Source organism: Macrosteles quadrilineatus, unplaced genomic scaffold, assembly GCF_028750875.1.
Source record: "Macrosteles quadrilineatus isolate MER2022 unplaced genomic scaffold, UCM_ALF_1.0 Scaffold_28__1_contigs__length_1566739, whole genome shotgun sequence".
NCBI lineage: Eukaryota > Metazoa > Arthropoda > Insecta > Hemiptera > Cicadellidae > Macrosteles > Macrosteles quadrilineatus.
Window position 1 is genome coordinate 737,178 of NW_026542621.1, and position 18,347 is coordinate 755,524.

General features: G+C 32.8%; 1 protein-coding gene across 2 annotated transcripts in view; it reads left to right on the forward strand.

The window, feature by feature from the left end:
- The window catches only part of LOC129005631 (uncharacterized), a 44,435-nt gene that overhangs the window by 23,206 nt on the left and 2,882 nt on the right, over positions 1–18,347 (forward strand). For both annotated transcript variants that reach the window (XM_054434589.1, XM_054434590.1), the window contains exons 7-10: positions 2,163–2,317; positions 15,221–15,360; positions 16,398–16,545; positions 18,131–18,304. In XM_054434589.1, the coding sequence (XP_054290564.1) occupies positions 2,163–2,317; positions 15,221–15,360; positions 16,398–16,545; positions 18,131–18,304 (617 nt within the window). The remainder of the gene's footprint in view (positions 1–2,162; positions 2,318–15,220; positions 15,361–16,397; positions 16,546–18,130; positions 18,305–18,347) is intronic.

Sequence of the window (18,347 nt, forward strand, 5' to 3'; positions counted from 1 at the left end):
TATTACTAGGGAACTCTAAACGTCACTGGACTTGTGGATACAGCAGACTAAATAGGTTGCTAGCCTACAACATAACCTCACAGTTCACAATAATGTCTAGGATGGAATTGGCGCGTTTTTTCAACATTATCACGTGACTTGCGAAAATAAGAAATACAAGGTGTAGGGGTGGGGCGAGTGCAATGTGTCTCGTGGTTACAGTGTGTACGGCCGAGATGTCGGCCAAGGTGGGGGGTAGGGTTGCTATCTATGCTGTGATCGACCTAGAGGCTTAGGAGATTGCGTTCCCCACAGAATTGCATCATGTCTCGGTGGTGTAGTGGTTATCGCACCGGAGAAACGTTCTAAAGGTTACCGGCTCGAAACCTCCGGAGGCACAAACTTTATGATTCGATTTCTTCATTATCGTTATAGTTTATAGTTTGGATAGGTTATGACAGTTTGATTTTATAATTATAAATTATATAATTGAATTTTAGGCATTTAAAATTTTATTTTATAAATATAACAATTGTTTATACCATCAGACTAATTCGCTCAAATACATCTGTAAATATTAGTTAAATTATGAAATTTGCCCGTTATCACATGAAACGAATATAATTTAATGCCTTAAATGTATATATTGTATTTAAAGATTTTATATTTATACTAAACTGTATCTCGTTTCCAATCATTGCGTGGGACAGGAAGGCTCTGGCATATCATTTATATTGATTGTACACATTTTGGTTTTGTACTTATATCAGTATAGAACTAAGAAATAGTATTTGATAAATTTATAACATATTTTATACGTGTATTCAAATTTAAAATGTATTCAACACCACGCCATTTCTTACTGTCCCCAGTTCATTTCCTTTCTTTCAATAACTATAACTATGACAACAATAATCATAACAATAATTTCGTAACAATATTTGTTCCACATTAAATCAAAAAAGCTATAAAATTAGTAGCGCATGATGAATGTAGAACCATAATAACCTGATTTGAACTCCCGCCAAATGCGCGAGCGTGCTGCTATCTCACGGAGATCTGCCAGACTACTACGCCGAAATACCGCCGCGACGCGCAGCAAAAACATGCATTTTCTTAAACCATATCACGTGCACAGTTTACGTCGGATCTTCTTGAAACAAACTTTATTCGATAGATAATTAAATTTTGTAGGGGGTTTGCTTTTTCGAATTTCAAATATTCCTTTAGAAAATCCTCCACAAATTTGTAAACTTAAACAAGCGTATTTTTGCTATAATTATTTTAATATTTCTTTAATCAAAAAAATAAAAAGCAAACCCCCTGTAGATTTGTATTCTCTTTCCAATGACACATCAAACGTAGTTCTATGTTTAAAAATAACGGCGCTATATGGTTCAAAAGATTACATTGTTCTTATGGGGCATCAATCCAATATGGCCGACTGCTACTGCCCACTCTTAAGGGTAAGGTGGGGGTGGGGGGTAACTAAAAATTTTCAAATGACAACCCCCATCTTGTGACCCCTCATTTTAAAGGTCATTGGAAGACAAATCCAAAGATGTGTCTGAAAAATTTTTTTTGCACCCTATCCAAGATGGCGGTTTAAAATGTACTTAGGGTTGAACGGGTAAATTAGGTATGGCGCACATTTCTTATCTTTTTTACTCTTTGTACATAGAAGGAATTAATTTGCGGGACTGAGTAAGAACAAATGTTTGGCACTTTTTCATCATTTTGAAAAATAATTCCCCTTAAGGGTAAGGTGGGGGTGGGGGGTAACTAAACATTTTCAAATGACAACCCCCATCTTGTGACCCCTCATTTTAAAGGTATTTGGAAGACAAATTTAACGATGTGTCTGAAATTTTTTTTGTATCCTGGGGGTTGTCATTTGAAAATTTTTAGTTACCCCACACCCCCACCTTACCCATAAGGGGAATCTTTTTCAAAATGATGAAAAAGTGCCAAACATTTGTTCTTACTCAGTCCCGCAAATTAATTCCTTCTATCTACAAAGAGTAAAAAAGATAAAAAATGTGTGCCAGACTTAATTTACACACTGTATATTGAGTTAAAAAGGTATCTGAAATTTTGAGGTTAAAAAAGCAATCAATGTTAAGCAATTTTTATATCAAAAACGAAGCAAAAGTCTATTAAAGTTCACTGTGATGTTTGTGTAGACACATCAAGTGCACTGTCACACAGTAAAGAAGTTCCTTCGCAAACATCATCGTTCATCTTACAACGGGTGGAAAGACTGTATGGTCCCGGTGCTCTAGCGCAGGGCTTCTACACACGCCGGTCTCACGGCAGCTCAGCGGCAACGACACCACATGTGAGTTCAAATTTCTTATAAGTCTGAAATAAAACATTTAATGTTTTAGGTTATGTTATGGGGGGTGCCCTTGGTGCCCAAAATGAAGCCCATGCCAAAAACTTATTGAAAATTTGTGTAAAAGACAATCATTGTTTGTGGATATCTACACATAGTAGCCCAGGCACTTTAGGTAAAAAAAATTGAACAAATTAATAACTAGCAGATTTTTTGTGTGGTGATAGTATGTTATTAGGAACCAAAGTATTTTTTGAAAGTTCCACTCACTTCCTCCGCACAGGTTTAGATAGAGTTTAAGTTATGTAAAAATACAAAAATCGTTATTGATTGACACCAATGTCACCGATTTCAGTGGTTTTAGTCTTAAATCATTCAGAATGAAAGTGGTCATGCAGAATAATTACCACAACTATTATTCTTAAAACTTTAAGGTGTTTTTATATTTTATTTTATATATTTTTATTTTTAGTTAATTTCCCTATAGCTGTTACCTGTAGCTATTACCGTAGGTGGCACGGTAAGACCTAGGCCCGGGACTGATTTACTTTTTCATTTTGATGTCCCCAGAGGCCAAAGACACTATTCTTTAAAATTTATATATATAGGTATATATGTGTCTCTGATCGCAATAACTTGAGTATTTTTTGTCCAATTTGGTAGGTGTAAGGCGGGATAAACTTGAATGAATTCGCGAACCAGCATAATCGGACCATGGGAATATTGTTTTACGGGGTAAAAATTAGATTTTCTCATTTTTGAACCTCAAAACATAAAATTTCCCAATTTCTCTCTAATTCTTTTTAAAGAGCTTAAAAAAATTTGAATATCAAAGTATTAGTATTGCAAATGTGAGGTTTTTATACTTAAGGAGGTTAGGAGGCAGGAAATGAATGAAACATATTGCATGGTGGAAACATAAAATTTTTATTTTCTTCTTGCTTGCAGTCTTGAAGCCAGTCAACAGGCCCTAAAATTGTCATATGTTAATTGATTTGTTTATAATCTTTTTATATTAAGTTCTATTAAAAACTTGTTGTAATTTAGCCATTTAGTTATTTCAATAGTTATAAAAATGAGAAAGAATGTCTTGATAATTTTTTTTTCTTCTTTCTTGCAGTTGAGGCAATTCACAAGCTGTCAATATGATATGAAAATGAAATAATATACATAAATGACATTTTGTTTAATAATTTACTATCAAGTAATGTTATAAATACAGATAGGTAGAAGTTAAAACAAAAAAATCCAATGATTATTGATTTTTGGCCCGACCCGACCCGAGCCAAAAAGTCTGACCCGCAGACCCCTTAATTATTAAGTTAGTATCCACACCATTACAGCATTCCTTATAAAATTTAACTATAATTTAGGCAAGTTGTGCATCTGCCACAATGTTTCATCTTTTGAGATCCGCTCAATAAATAACTCGCCATTCCTTGAATGGACAACAAAATCGCACCATTGCCTTTGAGAGATGTCAATTTGTCCTTGCCAATGTTTCGGGATCTGGAATCTGATCCTGTCCCCGGTTGAAAAATGATAACTAACACATTACAACTAACAATACACAAAAGCCAAACCTAAGTTGGAATACACTACAGAGAGTATCAGTCAAGTATATGCACTGTATAGCAGTCAAGTCATGATACAAAATGCAAAAATAACTAATCACAAAACACAAAAACCTATATAAGATGTAGGGTAAATAGCTTACACAATGGAATACTAATCACACAGTTCGCAATGACTCCACCAATGAGACTAAAGCATCATGGCCGACCAATCCGAAACACTGAGGCATATACTTGACTACTACTCTCTGTTGTGTATTCCAACTTTTGTGTATTTTATTATTTATTTCCCAACTGTTTACAACAGTTACAAAATGGATACAATGTTAACAAGATGGCTAAATATTTATATAGCCTAACAGTACTAAGTGGTAACAGTAAGAACATTATAAAAAGAATAACAAGTAATAAATTAGTACTATATCAATAATAACAAAAGTAACAGGAAATAGTGATAACAATAATAATTAGAATCGGCAGTGAATGATTGTTTTAGATAAATTGAGACAATGTGGTCTGGCAAACAATGAAAATTTTATCGAATAGATAACATAAAGTAGTGATATTTTGGCAACAACAACAAGAATAATTGACTAGAGCTTGTGAGAGGTATTGTTGGTTATATTGTTAGTTGTAATTATTTGTTAAGTCACCTGAACACGGGATCAGATTCCAGATCTTTTGTCAGCTGATTAAAAGATATCAAAGAAAATTACATACATTTAATTTGGTTCAATGTTTTGATTCTGAAAACTCGGACCTTGACACAGTTTCAACCTATTTTTCAAACTTTTAATGCAGTAATAACCTTATGGGTTACATTATTTAAAAGTTATGAAAGTGCAAGTTTTTTACCTAAACTTGTTTACCAAGTTTTATAAAGATATCTTAAACAGTTTTTGAGAAATAAATTGAAAACATAAAAACAAAATAGCAGATATATGGCAACGAGGCAATTTTTGTAAATGTATCCCTAATTTTTGTTTCATTTTGACCCAATTCAGACAAAAATTCTTTGCACTTACTTACAGGAAACCCTGTATATAACGATCTTCTCATAAATTAAAATGTAACTTCATCCTAGTTGGAATTAGTATTATCTATAGTCAACTCAGAGAAATAAATAAGTAACATATTGCATTGTTTTTTCTAGTATTTTTAAAATTGCTTTTCTCTGACAATTAATTTCCTTTTAATCATTCCAGCACATTATTTATTAGGATTTGACTTTTATGTCTGTATACAGCCGATTTAAAGTTTAAGTAAAATAATATATTTAATATTGGCCTACATAAAATGTTTAAATGTACTTTCAAGTTGTTAACCAAATTTATGTTTACAATACAGTCGAACCTTGTTAGTATGAACCTCGGTAAAATTCCTCGATAAGACAAATTTTTTTAATCCACTTGAAACTTTCGTAAAGGCCAATGCTAAAAACACCTCTGTACAACGTAGTAATTAGGTTAAAAACCTCCATATGACGAACTTGTTTGTGACATGGGCTTGGACTGATTAACCTCTACACTACGAATATTCTTGGCCCAAAACCTCTACAAGATGAATGCGACCACTATAAGACAATTTTCTCATGATTTTAACCTCCATTGTATGTAGTTTTCAAAACAAACAGAAGTTTTTCTCAAAATGAAACCCTCTCCCAACCCTCTTCCTTCCTCTGTTATTATTTTGAGAAAGACAAAAAACATCCTCCTGTTTATTGACAATTGTAGTGCACACGGAACTGTTCCAAACTTGTCAACCATCTCAGTCCAATTTCATCCCCCAAACACCACACCAAAGCTCCAACCACTTGACCAGGCAATTATTACACATTTTTAAGTGAACCAAAGAAAGAGGTTGTTTGGCAGTTTTTGACAAATATGGATCAAGATGTACTGACTAAAATCAATGCTTTAAATGCAATGTTTATGATTAACAAGGCCTGGTCTAACGTGACCGACAAAACTGTTTCTAACTGTTTAAAAAAATGTGGATTTCGTGTGACGGACCTCGAAGATGAGGACGATGACCACCACCCCACCCCACACTACTAACACCAGCACCCCTAAACGCAGAAGTAGGCCCAGATCAAAATTGGAACAAACTTTAACTTACTCCTTGATTGAAATTTCCCTTTTTGCTAAATTATCTTTTTGCGATATTCATTTGTTTCAAGATTCTAATATTGTACCATAAGTTTGGTTTTCATTTATACTGTATTGTATTTTGACTTCAGATTTGTTTTTATTTTACCATACAGTACGTGGTTTACAAGCAGTTTACTGTTTGTTTTCATACTTAAGTGATTTATACATTTAAACAAATATTTTTAATATTGCTAAAACATTTAAAAACAACCATGTTATTACCTATTCCTTCATTGACAAAATAACTAATAATAATAATAAATCTTTATTGTCGTTTGGTAATATAAACATTACAATAGACAAGGTCAACATGTTTTGTTACATATGTTATATAAAATATTAAATATTCTACAGAAAATGTTAAAATAAAGTTAAAAGAATCTTAAAAGGATAAAACATCAGTAATAATAAAAACTTTAAAATTAACAGGGAAAAGACCATAACAAGAACAAAGAATCATCAAGACTGCTTGGCCTCACATTTAAGCGTTGAAAAATCTTCATTCTGCAAAAACTCATCAACTGAATAAAAAGCACGACTTGTAAGCCAATCTGATAATTTTGACCTATACAAATGAATACTTTCCTGATTTCTAAAATATATTGGAAGTTTATTAAATAGTTTTATTTGCAAATATTTATAACTTTTGATAAATTTTGATAGCCTGGCTTGAGGAATATATAAATCTTTTGATTGTCTGGTGATATACCCATGGATTGAGTTGCAAGGAACAAATTTATTCAGATTCTCTTTAACGGAAACTAAATTGTAAAAAAATGAAAATATTAGAGAGTGTCATGATTTTATTTTCAGCAAAAAATGCTTTGCAACTAACCCTATCCGGAATTTCAAACATAATTCTGAGAGCCTTCTTTTGCCATGTAAAGACCCGGTGAGCTCCTGAGCTATTACCCCACAGTATATTGCCATACAGCAAGTGTGAGTGAAATAAACTGTGGTAAACAATTAGAAGTGTTGTTTTAGAAACACAATTTTTAAGTTTTCTTATCAAACAACATACTCTTGACAATTTTGAAATGGTATTATTGGTATGTGTTTCCCAAGTGAGTTTAGAGTCTATGGATATTCCGAGTAGTTTGACAGAAACTGCATTGTCTGCTTCAAGATTACGCAAAGTAAAACAAATTTTTTCTGTTTTATCATGATTTATTTCCAGAAAATTACTTTCAAACCACAGCTTACCCAATTCAATGGCGTTTTCTATACTTTGGTTTGCAGAGTAAAAGTTGTCAGCTGATGAGATGAAGGTTGTGTCGTCAGCATATAAAATTGTTTTGTAAGGTATGGAGTTTGGCAAATCATTAATATAGAGAATAAACAAAACCGGACCCAGCACTGACCCTTGAGGAACCCCAGCAAGGACCTCCTTAAAATTTGACCTATGTTTTCCTAAATTAACAAATTGTAGTCTTCCACAGAGGTATGATTTAAAAAAATTTAGTTTGTGCTCCATTATTCCATAAAACTCTAATTTCTGCAAAAGAATTGTATGTAAGACCGAATCGAAGGCCTTACTGAGGTCTAAAAGTTAACGGTCTAAAGTAACGGTAGCAATGATTAATATTATTGTCGGCCATAACAATCTTTGTTTTATAGAGGTTATCTCTTTAATTTTATTCGGTAACCAAGTCATTCAACAAAATTAATTAGTATCCAATTGTAATATTTGAGTTAAATTACTGTATGTTAAATCTCATAAGCCTATTTAAGCTTCTCAAAAGATAATAAATGCATTGTTCTAGTTTAAATATAAGAACTGTGCAAAATGATTGTCTTATTGTGTCTGTAGACAAAGAGGTATCACATTTTATCAAATTCATCTAACCGTGCTATCAACTATTGTTGTGATTTACTCTTTCTTTTGCTAAGATGAGAAGTGAGTCTGGTTATATGCTAGACTTGATCATTAGTTTTCAACAATTAAATACCAGTTGTTTTTTACTCCATTTTATTTATTTTTTTTTTCAAAATCTTTTATTTAGAAAAATCAAAACATGTTAGGTTACAAAAGTGAATAACTTGTTTGTAAAAGCCATAAATTTTGGATTGTCTGCAGCTCATGGAGAAAACTGGTTGATAATTAACAATGTACTTTGTCCCCAGTCAGTCAGTCCTTCTCACAAACTTTTGCCTTCCTTGTTTTCTTGTTCAAGTCTGCCTCACTGTTGTTTTTTTCTACTTCTATTCTACCTTTTAAATACAGTGTGGAGTCTACTACAGTATATCCAATCCCTTACAAAACTAAAGATGTTGAAACAATTCTTCTTAGTAAATAAATGGAAACATAAATAACATAAAATTTAACATTTAAAAGATTTATTTAGATATCAAAACAGCAATAAATAACATGCATTAAATAATTATATTTTAACTTTGACAACCAAACAATTAAAGGATATCAAATTTCAACAAAATTAAACTCATAAACACATAAATCAGCTGATTAAATGTTCCAGTAGTTGTAGAGTAGAGGTTTGATGAAGATGATTTCCTACTAGTAAAGTGGTACAGGTTTTGAATTGAAAACTGTGCTGATAAGGAACCTTGGTCGTTATCTCATAGAATAGGCTCAGTGGTGGTTGTTTACTTGTGTAGACAAGCATAGTAGAGCAATGCCTGCAACTCTCAGGGTATGTTTTACACATTATTAATATTAATTCATCAATAGTTTACTTATTATTTATATTTGATCGTGTCATTTTATATCTCTGTAATATTGTTTTGGATTTTACTAGGTTTAAATTTGGCTATGTCCATATGTATGAAATAATGTTTTTATAGGGCATGTTCATCCAAACTCAGTATTAAAATATAATTCATCGATGGTAACAAATTATTTTATTGATAAAGGATCTCCAAATCATATTTGTATCAACAAACTTAAAAAAAAAATGTTGTGTAAACAATATGGCATATTCATTAAGTAATAGTTTTGGAAAAGGTGTAGAAAAGCTTAAAAGCTTTATAGTCCAGTAAATCTGTCAGAAAATATGGGGTTGCTGTGCAAAAGGTCGGGTAGTTCTGATTTTTGGATATGTTGTTAGTATTGGGCCCATAACATAAAATCCAAGTTATCCACCTCGTGATACTGCCGCTCGCCACGGGGCGCGCCACTTGTTATCTAAATATAAAAAAATATGGCAATTCCTATTGTTTTTCATTCAATCTCGCGAACCAATGATTTTATCGAAAATTTTATATTATTACATTAAAGAAGAATAAATTTGTGACAGTTTAAGCCCAACAGCAAGTATGTAGCGTAAATAATGGTCAAAATACAGACTATCAAAATAAATAAATTTTCCAAAGACCGATAAAAATTGTGGGTTTTTCAATATTTCCACAATATAGTTGTTTGAAGCAAACACCGTATTGATTTAGAGAGTATGCCAGTTTATTTGCTATTAATAGAAATTAAATGAAAGTATGAATAAAAATACCCCCACCTCAGCAAACCTGCAGACTAAGCGAATTTCCATTTGCTTGATTTGATTTTCACAAACCTATTTAAATAACATTAGGTTTAACTGGTGCCTAGGTTTGCTGCTACAGGGAGGGTAATATAGTATATAAAAGAATAATAGTATCATAAAAAACAAATTAATTTACCCAATTTCATAAAAATGTGTCTATAAATAAGGAAAAAAAACAATAATTAAAAATCTTCGCTATTGGAATAACTTGAGATTTTTTTATTTACATTTTTTAATTTTCTCCGTAACCAATAACTGTAAAAAACATGTTAATGTACTAAATTATTTGTTTTTAAGCTGTACAAAATTCTTTAAAGATACAATTGTTAAATCGTATGTTTTGAGGGTTAAAAATGAAAAAAAAAATATTCTTACCGGCAAAATACCTATAAAGCAACCGTTCCTATCATGCCGATCATGCTTTGCGAACTTGTTTTAATAAATAAATGTACGTGTGCATGATTTAATGATTTATATAGGCCATTAAGCAAAAGCAATAGGCTAAGTCACTTACAATACAAAGTAAATGATAAATAGTCCATCTCTTGATTCACAAATAAAAGTAATGTTTCTACCAAATTCCACTAAATCGGATGATTTTTGGGAATCATCGTGCTAACGGACGATAATTACTTTTTTGGATACAGTTTTGTAAAATCTTTAGTTTTTTTTGGATACAGGGTCTCCAAAAAACTTACCTAGTTTGAAAATTTATTTATTTACTGTACTAGATACAAACTACTGTTCAACGACTGATACCATAGAGAAGGCTATGCTGATACATTAAATGAAAGGTAATAAAATAAAAGTTATTTTAACACTATCACACCCCTATATGCGAACCATTTGTAGCCCTGCAGACATGCAAGCTATTTTTACTCATTTTTATCATTAATATTTTATTATTTGTATTATAATTAATTACCAAAACTATGTTCAAGGTCAAATAGGTGTACGCAACTCATTGCCAAGGTACGAAACTAAAACTTTGAAGTATACTCTACACAGCACGAAATGATTATTACTCATCCAATTGAACAATAGTATCGTGAGGTATGTTTAAAACTATGGAGTCTTTTTCGGACTCCCGGTATATATATATTTATATATGTTATAACAATTTGAACCAACAGTATTTTTGGCCTCTTGGAATACCAAAATGAAAAAAGTAAATCGGTCCCGGGTCCTAGGTCTTACCATTAGACCTACTGTAATAGCGTATTCCCTATAAGGGAAATTTGCTAATAATCAGCATATCATTTATATTGAATGGTGTGTGTTGAGGAAACCACTATTGAATCTTTTCATCAATTTCGTTGTCTCGAGCAATGCGAGAATGGCGCACGTCAACATGTTGCTCACTGTTAATGTTCAACTAACGTCATTTTTTATAATATTTCTCAACTTCCTACAGATTTGATGAGGACGGATCATCCCAAGCGCCCATCAAGTTACAACATTTTGTCTGTTATCCCTCGTCCCCGAGTCAATCCACCAGAGCTTTTCATTGTCTTTATGAGGCCTGTTCGATGGCCTAATCAGACCAAATTCCACACTAGAACTTGTCTGTACGTCTTGTAGTGAAATTTCCGATCTTTGTGAATTTTTTTGTTCTTTAATATCAATCCTTTATTTCAATTCATATTCAGCATGTCCTGTATAGATGGGCGCACTTGGCATGGAAAAATTACCCGCTGCATGGAAGATCTGTAGAGTGATTGTAATTGGAAGATCTTATTTGCCTGATCTTTCAGCCTCAATAAACTGTTAACTATGTTAAACTGTTTTATTTTGTTTTCATGTGAAAGTATTGTACCCAAAGCTTAGCTTAAATGTTTATGTATAAACATTTGACAGCTTTGGGAAGAGTAGTTTTGCCGTTGAAGGTATATTTTGAAGGTCTGTTTTTCGGCATGTAAACCTACATTTATTAAAACGAGTTCGCGAAGCATGATCATCGAAGTATAAGACAAAACGTAGGAAATTAATTTATGTTTTAGAAACGTACGCGAAATTCTTAACATTAATGAAATAAAAATGTTATACTATGCATTTGTCCAATCGGTACATCAATATGGAATTATAGTATGGGGAGGAATATTTTAAAGCCACTGTTTGTCATACAAAAACTAATTATTAAAATAGCTTTTTAATTCAATAGGCGTTTCCCTACAAATTTATTATTAAAAAAACACTCAATTACTTTCGGTGCGTCAACTTTTTATCGAAACTTTACTTGTATATACCTACTCCAATCAAGATTTGATAGTGACGCCAATCACACATAACTATCCCACCCGGAGCTGTAAATATAGGTATACCTCGAGTTTTCAAGTCTGCAAACCTTACCAATGCTTTTTATATTGCAAATTGTTTGTATAGGAATATATTATCAGAGAGATCTACAGGTATCTCTTCCAGTTTATAAACGTTCGGTAAGCAGTTGGCTGTCGGAGATTGGGCTCGATCAGTCTGAGACACTTATCAGTTCAGTATACAATACATAACAATAATAAATACACAAGTACATCAAACAGTATTTAGCGTACAGACATTAGTAACTGCAACTCCATTCACTCGACTACCTTTTACTTAGCATTAACTGTTCCTGTAGCTGTCTCATAGCTTAGTTGTAAATAGTATTTTGATTAATTTAGTTTTAATTTTTAAGAGTATTTCTAATTTGATTTGTAATAGAGTTCATCCCGCGCACAGGTCTTTTACGGCCTATGCGGGACTATTGTTCGTATTTTGTATATGTATATATTGTAAACAATTTTTGGAGATAAAACAGATTATTTGATTTGATCAGGCCATGGGAACGGTTGCTTTATGGGGTTTTTTGTTAAGAACGGGTTTTTCGTATTTTTGACCCTTAAAACATACAAATTTACAATGTATCTCTAGACCATTTTGTAGAGCTTAAAAACAAATAATTTAGTACATTAAAATGTTTTTTTACAGTTATTGGTTACGGAGAAAATTAAAAAATGTAAATTAAAATACCTCAAGTTGTTCCAATAGCGAAGATTTTTTAATTATTGTTTTTTTTCTTATTTATGGACACATTTTTATAAAATTGGGTAAATTTATTTGTTTCTTATCATACTATTATTATTTTATATACTGTATTACCCTCCCTGTAGCAGCAAACCTAGGCACCAGTTAAACCTAATGTTATTTAAATAGGTTTGTGAAAATCAAATCAAACAAATGGAAATTCGCTTAGTCTGCAGGTTTGCTGAGGTGGGGGTATTTTTATTCATACTTTCATTTATTTTATATTAATAGCAAATACACTGGCATACTCTCTAATCAATACGGAGTTTGCTTCAAACAACTATATTGTGGAAATATTGAAAAAAACCACAATTTGTATCGGTCTTTGGAAAATTTATTTATTTTGATGGTCTGTATTTTGACCATTATTTACGCTACATACTTGCTGTTGGGCTTAAACTGTCACAAATTTATTCTTCTTTAATGTAATAATATAAAATTTTTGGTAAAATGAGTGGTTCGCGAGATTGAGTGAAAAACAATAGGAATTGCCATATTTTTTATATTTCGATAACAAGTGGCGCGCCCCGCGGCGAGCGGCAGCATCTCGAGGTGGATAACTTGGATTTTACGTTATGGGCCCAATACTAACAACATATCCAAAAATCAGAACTACCCGACCTTTTGCATACCAAAATGTCTTATTTTACTGGACTATTATAAATATTCCCTTTTTTGATTTGGTAATTTTACCGAATTTCCCTATAGGGAAGTAGCTATTACCGTAGGTCTCATGGTAAGACTTAGGCCCGGGACCGATTTACTTTTTCATTTTAATGTCCCCAGAGGCCAAAAACACCATTCGTTCAAATTTTTATATATGTATATATATATATATATATATATATAGATTTATATATATATATATGTGTCCGTGAACACGATAACTTGAGTAATTTTTATCCGATTTTGATGAAATTTGGTTTGAAGGTGTAAGGCGGGATAAACTTGAATGAGTTCGCGATCCAGCATGATCGGACCATGGGAACAGGGTTTTATGGGGGGTTTTATGGGGTAAAAATTGGTTTTTCTCACTATTTACCCTCAAAACACAAAATTTCCCAATTTTTCTCTAAACCTTCTTAAAGAGCTTAAAAAAACAAACAATTCAGTATATCAAAGTGTTTTTGTACGGTTATTGGTTACGGAGAAAACTAAAAAAATTGTAAATTTAAAATTCCCATGTTATTCTTATGGAGAATATTGTAAAATGTTGTAGTTTGCTTGTTTATGGATATATTTTGATCAAACCTGGCAAATTTATTTATTTTATAGTAAGCTATCAATATTTTACTAAAAACACACTACTTTATTAGTTTCCTTGTAGCAGCAAACCTAGGTACTCATTAAACCTAATGTTATTTAAATAGATCAATTGAAAATCAATTCGGCCAAATGGAAATTCGCTTAGACGGCAGGTTTGCTGCGGCGGGGGTATTTTACTAAATAAATTGCAAAGGTTGGCAATCTATTTTTGCTTATTACTTAAAATTACTAATTAGGCTACAAACACCAACAAGATTAAATTGATTATTACTTGTTTCGTATTAATTTAAAAAACTTGTTGTATTCTATTGTTTTTTTAATATATTAAATGTAACTTGAGTCCATCTGAACATTTGATTGTATATGTAATTGATCTATACAGCTTGACCTCGATAGCAAGTATCTTATGGGGATTATTAAATAAGACTTGTTACCACAGTAGACTTCTTATTGAGGTTTGCAATAACATGTGAATAGGAGTACCTAATACAATATCAAGGGTATTTGATAATGACAATTGTTATGGAGGGTGACTTGCTATTGAGGGTCTTGTTATTGAGGTGCCACTGTGTAAGATAAATTGTCAAAATATTTAAGATAAATTGACCCTTCACCCAATTTTTTATCTAGGATCACAAAGGTATCAAACATATTCTTCTTTCCTTGACGGAATTTAATTTATTGTCATTGTCACTGACACAAATTTTATTTTATTTTACCATACTTTCTACTCAGTGAACTACAACCAGTGAAGAAAGAAAAGATTTCAGTAGATCCTGATAAAAAAATCAAAGAAAACCCTGACTTAATCATGTAACTATCCTTCCTTTTAGCGAATTTCCTATATATAGGGAATAAGCTATTACCGTAGGTCTCATGGTAAGACCTGGACCCGGGACCGATTTACTTTTTCATTTTGAGGTCCCCAGAGGCCAAAAACACCATCCGTTCAAATTCTTATATATGTTTGTCCGTTAGCATGATAACTCAAACAAAAATTATCCGATTTTGATGAAATTTGGTATAAACATGTAAACCTAAATTTATTCAAACGAGTTCGCGAACCAGCATGATCGGACCATGGGAACAGGGGTTTATGGGGGGTTTTATGGGGTAAAAATGGGTTTTTTGTTTGGTCAAAAAAACACTGTTTACCTACCCTGTAGCAGCAAACCTAAGCACTCGTTAAATCTAATGTTATTTAAATAGGGAATAAATATGTCTTACTTATGGTAATATCTTAGTAAATATGTAATCAGACAAGTGGAAATTAGCTTAGTCTGCAGGTTTTTCTGTGGCGGGGGTATTTATCAATGAATTTTTAAACAAAACTTACGCAAAACAATACAATGCTGTTAACAGAAGGAGCCGCAGCCGGATGAGTCAGTGAAGGCAGGAGACGAGGGGGGAGCATCTGCCCTACCTGTACTGAGACTGCTGCGGCCGGAGTTTAGAGCACAACTGTCATTGGCCAAACGCAAGTCTAGTTGTCCCTCCACCAGGTAAACTCATACACACCTAGAGGCTATAACATGCCATTCATGTTTTACACGTTGCTGCAGAAATCCATTAATTAATCTGCTTGTCCCTTGTATTTCATAACTATATATTTATAATAGAGTTTTATTTAATTACAAAACCTTTTTTAAAATACTAGTCTATAGAATACCGGTAATGTGATTAACAATTCACACTCTTGAAGAAACAACACTCGAGTAGGACTTCCAAAATGCAGTTGATAGTTTCCTATACTGTATTGCCAAATGTGAGAGTAATGTAGGGTTTGAGAATTCCCCGTACAGGGAATACCAAAGGTCTCATGGTAATGCCTAGTACCGGGACCGATTTACTTTATTACTTTGTTGTTCCCAGGGACCTAAAACATCATCCATTCAAATTCATGTAATATATATGTGTGTGTGTCTGTTAGCTTGATAACTCAAGTAGAAATCAACAGATTTTGATCAACTATGATACAAACATAAATTCCAACTTGTTTATACGGAAAACTGATGCATGGAATGATAATTCTTTGATTAAAATGTATTAATTTATCTAGTTATTTATTTAGTTTTGTGGGGTTTTTAACTGTTAATAAATTTAAAACATTCAAAAAACTACAATAGTTGATTTGAACTTAATAATAATAACACGAGTTTTTAATTTACAGCGATTAAAAAATGTCTCCAAAGCTATTAGGCGTACAACAACGTTCAAGTATAGCATAATAAATGATATTTTAGAGAACAATACAGAAATAAATAAAAAAATTAAATTAAGAAAAAGGAGTGAAGGGAGTTGGGGAGAGGGGCAACTCTCTGAGAGGTTTAATCTGGATAATCCTGAATGAAGTACAAGACAAATGATCAAATCGAAACATATTAGGAACTTATTTTAAACTTATATTCCTGGATAAAAAAAAACAAGAACTCGGACTATACTTTAAATCGCCCAAAACAGAGTAGTTGTGGACTATTTTCCTTCTTCATTAAACAAACTTATATAAAAGGTTTGTACAAAGACTTTTGTCTTGTTTTAGGGTCACAGACTCGACTGATGGTGCTGTGGAGAGAATTATTCCTGTTGTTATTGCTGATAACGATGTTGAAACAAAAAGTCATAGCATAAAGGAGGAGAGAGAGACTGTAAATAAACCTGTTGAAAAGGATGGACCTTACTATCTGCAGGTAACTGTTATTATATCTCGTAATTGAGTCCATGGGTTTTTGGTGCTTCGAAACTACCCTATTATGACCACGATCCTGTTTATTGTAGGTTAAGTACATACTGTAAGTTCAATTGAGACAAAAATTTAATAACACAATAAATAATGTACTAACTTTATGCAAAAATCACTTCTGTTTATTATATTTTCATATTGCTTAGGGCAGTGTGCCGGAGATGATATTACATCTTGTGAGTGTTGCAGTAATTTAGTTCTTGATACTGATAAATATTTAATCTGTGATGGTATCTGTGGTGTATATTGCATTAAGTGTGCTTAGGCTTAGTAAAGGATTATGATCTCATTAAGAAGCTAGATAAAAAGGTGCAACAGGTGCTATACATGTTTGCAGGCGATCGTGAGTAAAGCAGTAGTTAATGAACAACACTTGACTTCCAATTCTAATTTTCAAGTACCAATTCTAACATCTTTGTTGGAAAATGCAAAATGTGGTTAAAAGTTTGGTAGAAGACAACATTAGTAGTATTAACAAATTGGAGTCAGTAATTTCTGATTACAATGATATTAAAACTCAACTATCAAAGTTAAATTGCTCTACGATTAATTGATAGCCCCACATGAGCATTGGTACAGACCTGACACTATATATTTAGCACATTTTAATAGTTACTTGTGCGCAACATATTTTTGTCCCTCTGGTCAAACTAGGAGCAGTGTGGCGGATTTCGTCTGTGAGGGTCTCAGGTACGCTATACTCGATGTTAAACGTTTTTGTTTTGAGAGACACTTTGAGAATGTGGCTGTCTTGGACAACTACTCAACCCTGGACGTAATTATCCTGTCCCAGATGGTGATGCGGTCAAACATTTAACAATCTCTCTGTCTACTATGAATATACCTATTGTTTTATGTGGTGACATCAGTATTGTCATTCAGCTTTAAGAGCCAATACCACCCCAATATCTGGATGTTCTCCAATCTGTTGACTACAACTGTGTAAACGAGAAGGCCTAACTGGCCTCGATAATGTCATAACAAATTACCTAATACAACTTCTAATTGTGTCCGTTCCCACAATGCCTCTGCCTGATCATCAGGTTCTAGAAATCAAGCTGTCGCTCATTGTCGCAAAAAAAATTATCCGATGACTTTGAAGATTACTTGTTTTTTAGTTAGAAAAATAACGAGAACTTTGTTTCTAACATGTTTAATATTGATTGGCCCACTATCAATAGTAACTCCTGTAATAATTTTCCAGAACCTCTTTTCAGAAAATCTTTTGACATTTGTTAGGCTACCCCGTTTGAAGTGTAAAGTCAAATGCAAATAAATCTCATAATCTTAGCTGGTTTAAGAAAGAGCATCATGACATTAGAAAGGAGGTATCACGACTGTATAATTTCCCTAACTGGCCCAAATGATACCATCTTTTTGTGTAGCCTACATCATTAAATCCAGGTATTTAACTGAAAAGGAGGTACAAGAAAGCTCTCGTACAAGCTAAGCTGGACCACATTGTAACTAGTAAAACAGCGTTTTAATGATATAAAGATTAGTGTTAGTCACTTATAAACGTTGTGTTACAGCTGGTGACCAATGAGGCGGAGCTGTTAGAGCGTCTGGCGGCCATGATGGAGGTGGAATTATCTCAAGGAGTCCCGGACCATATGGAGGGCAGACTGCGCGCTGCTGCAGGCAAAGCCCGTCTACTGGCCAATCAGAAACTTGCTCAATTCAAAGGGCTCTGCCACAAAAACATTGTAAATATCTTATAACATGTGCTCTTTTTTTCATATCGCCTAA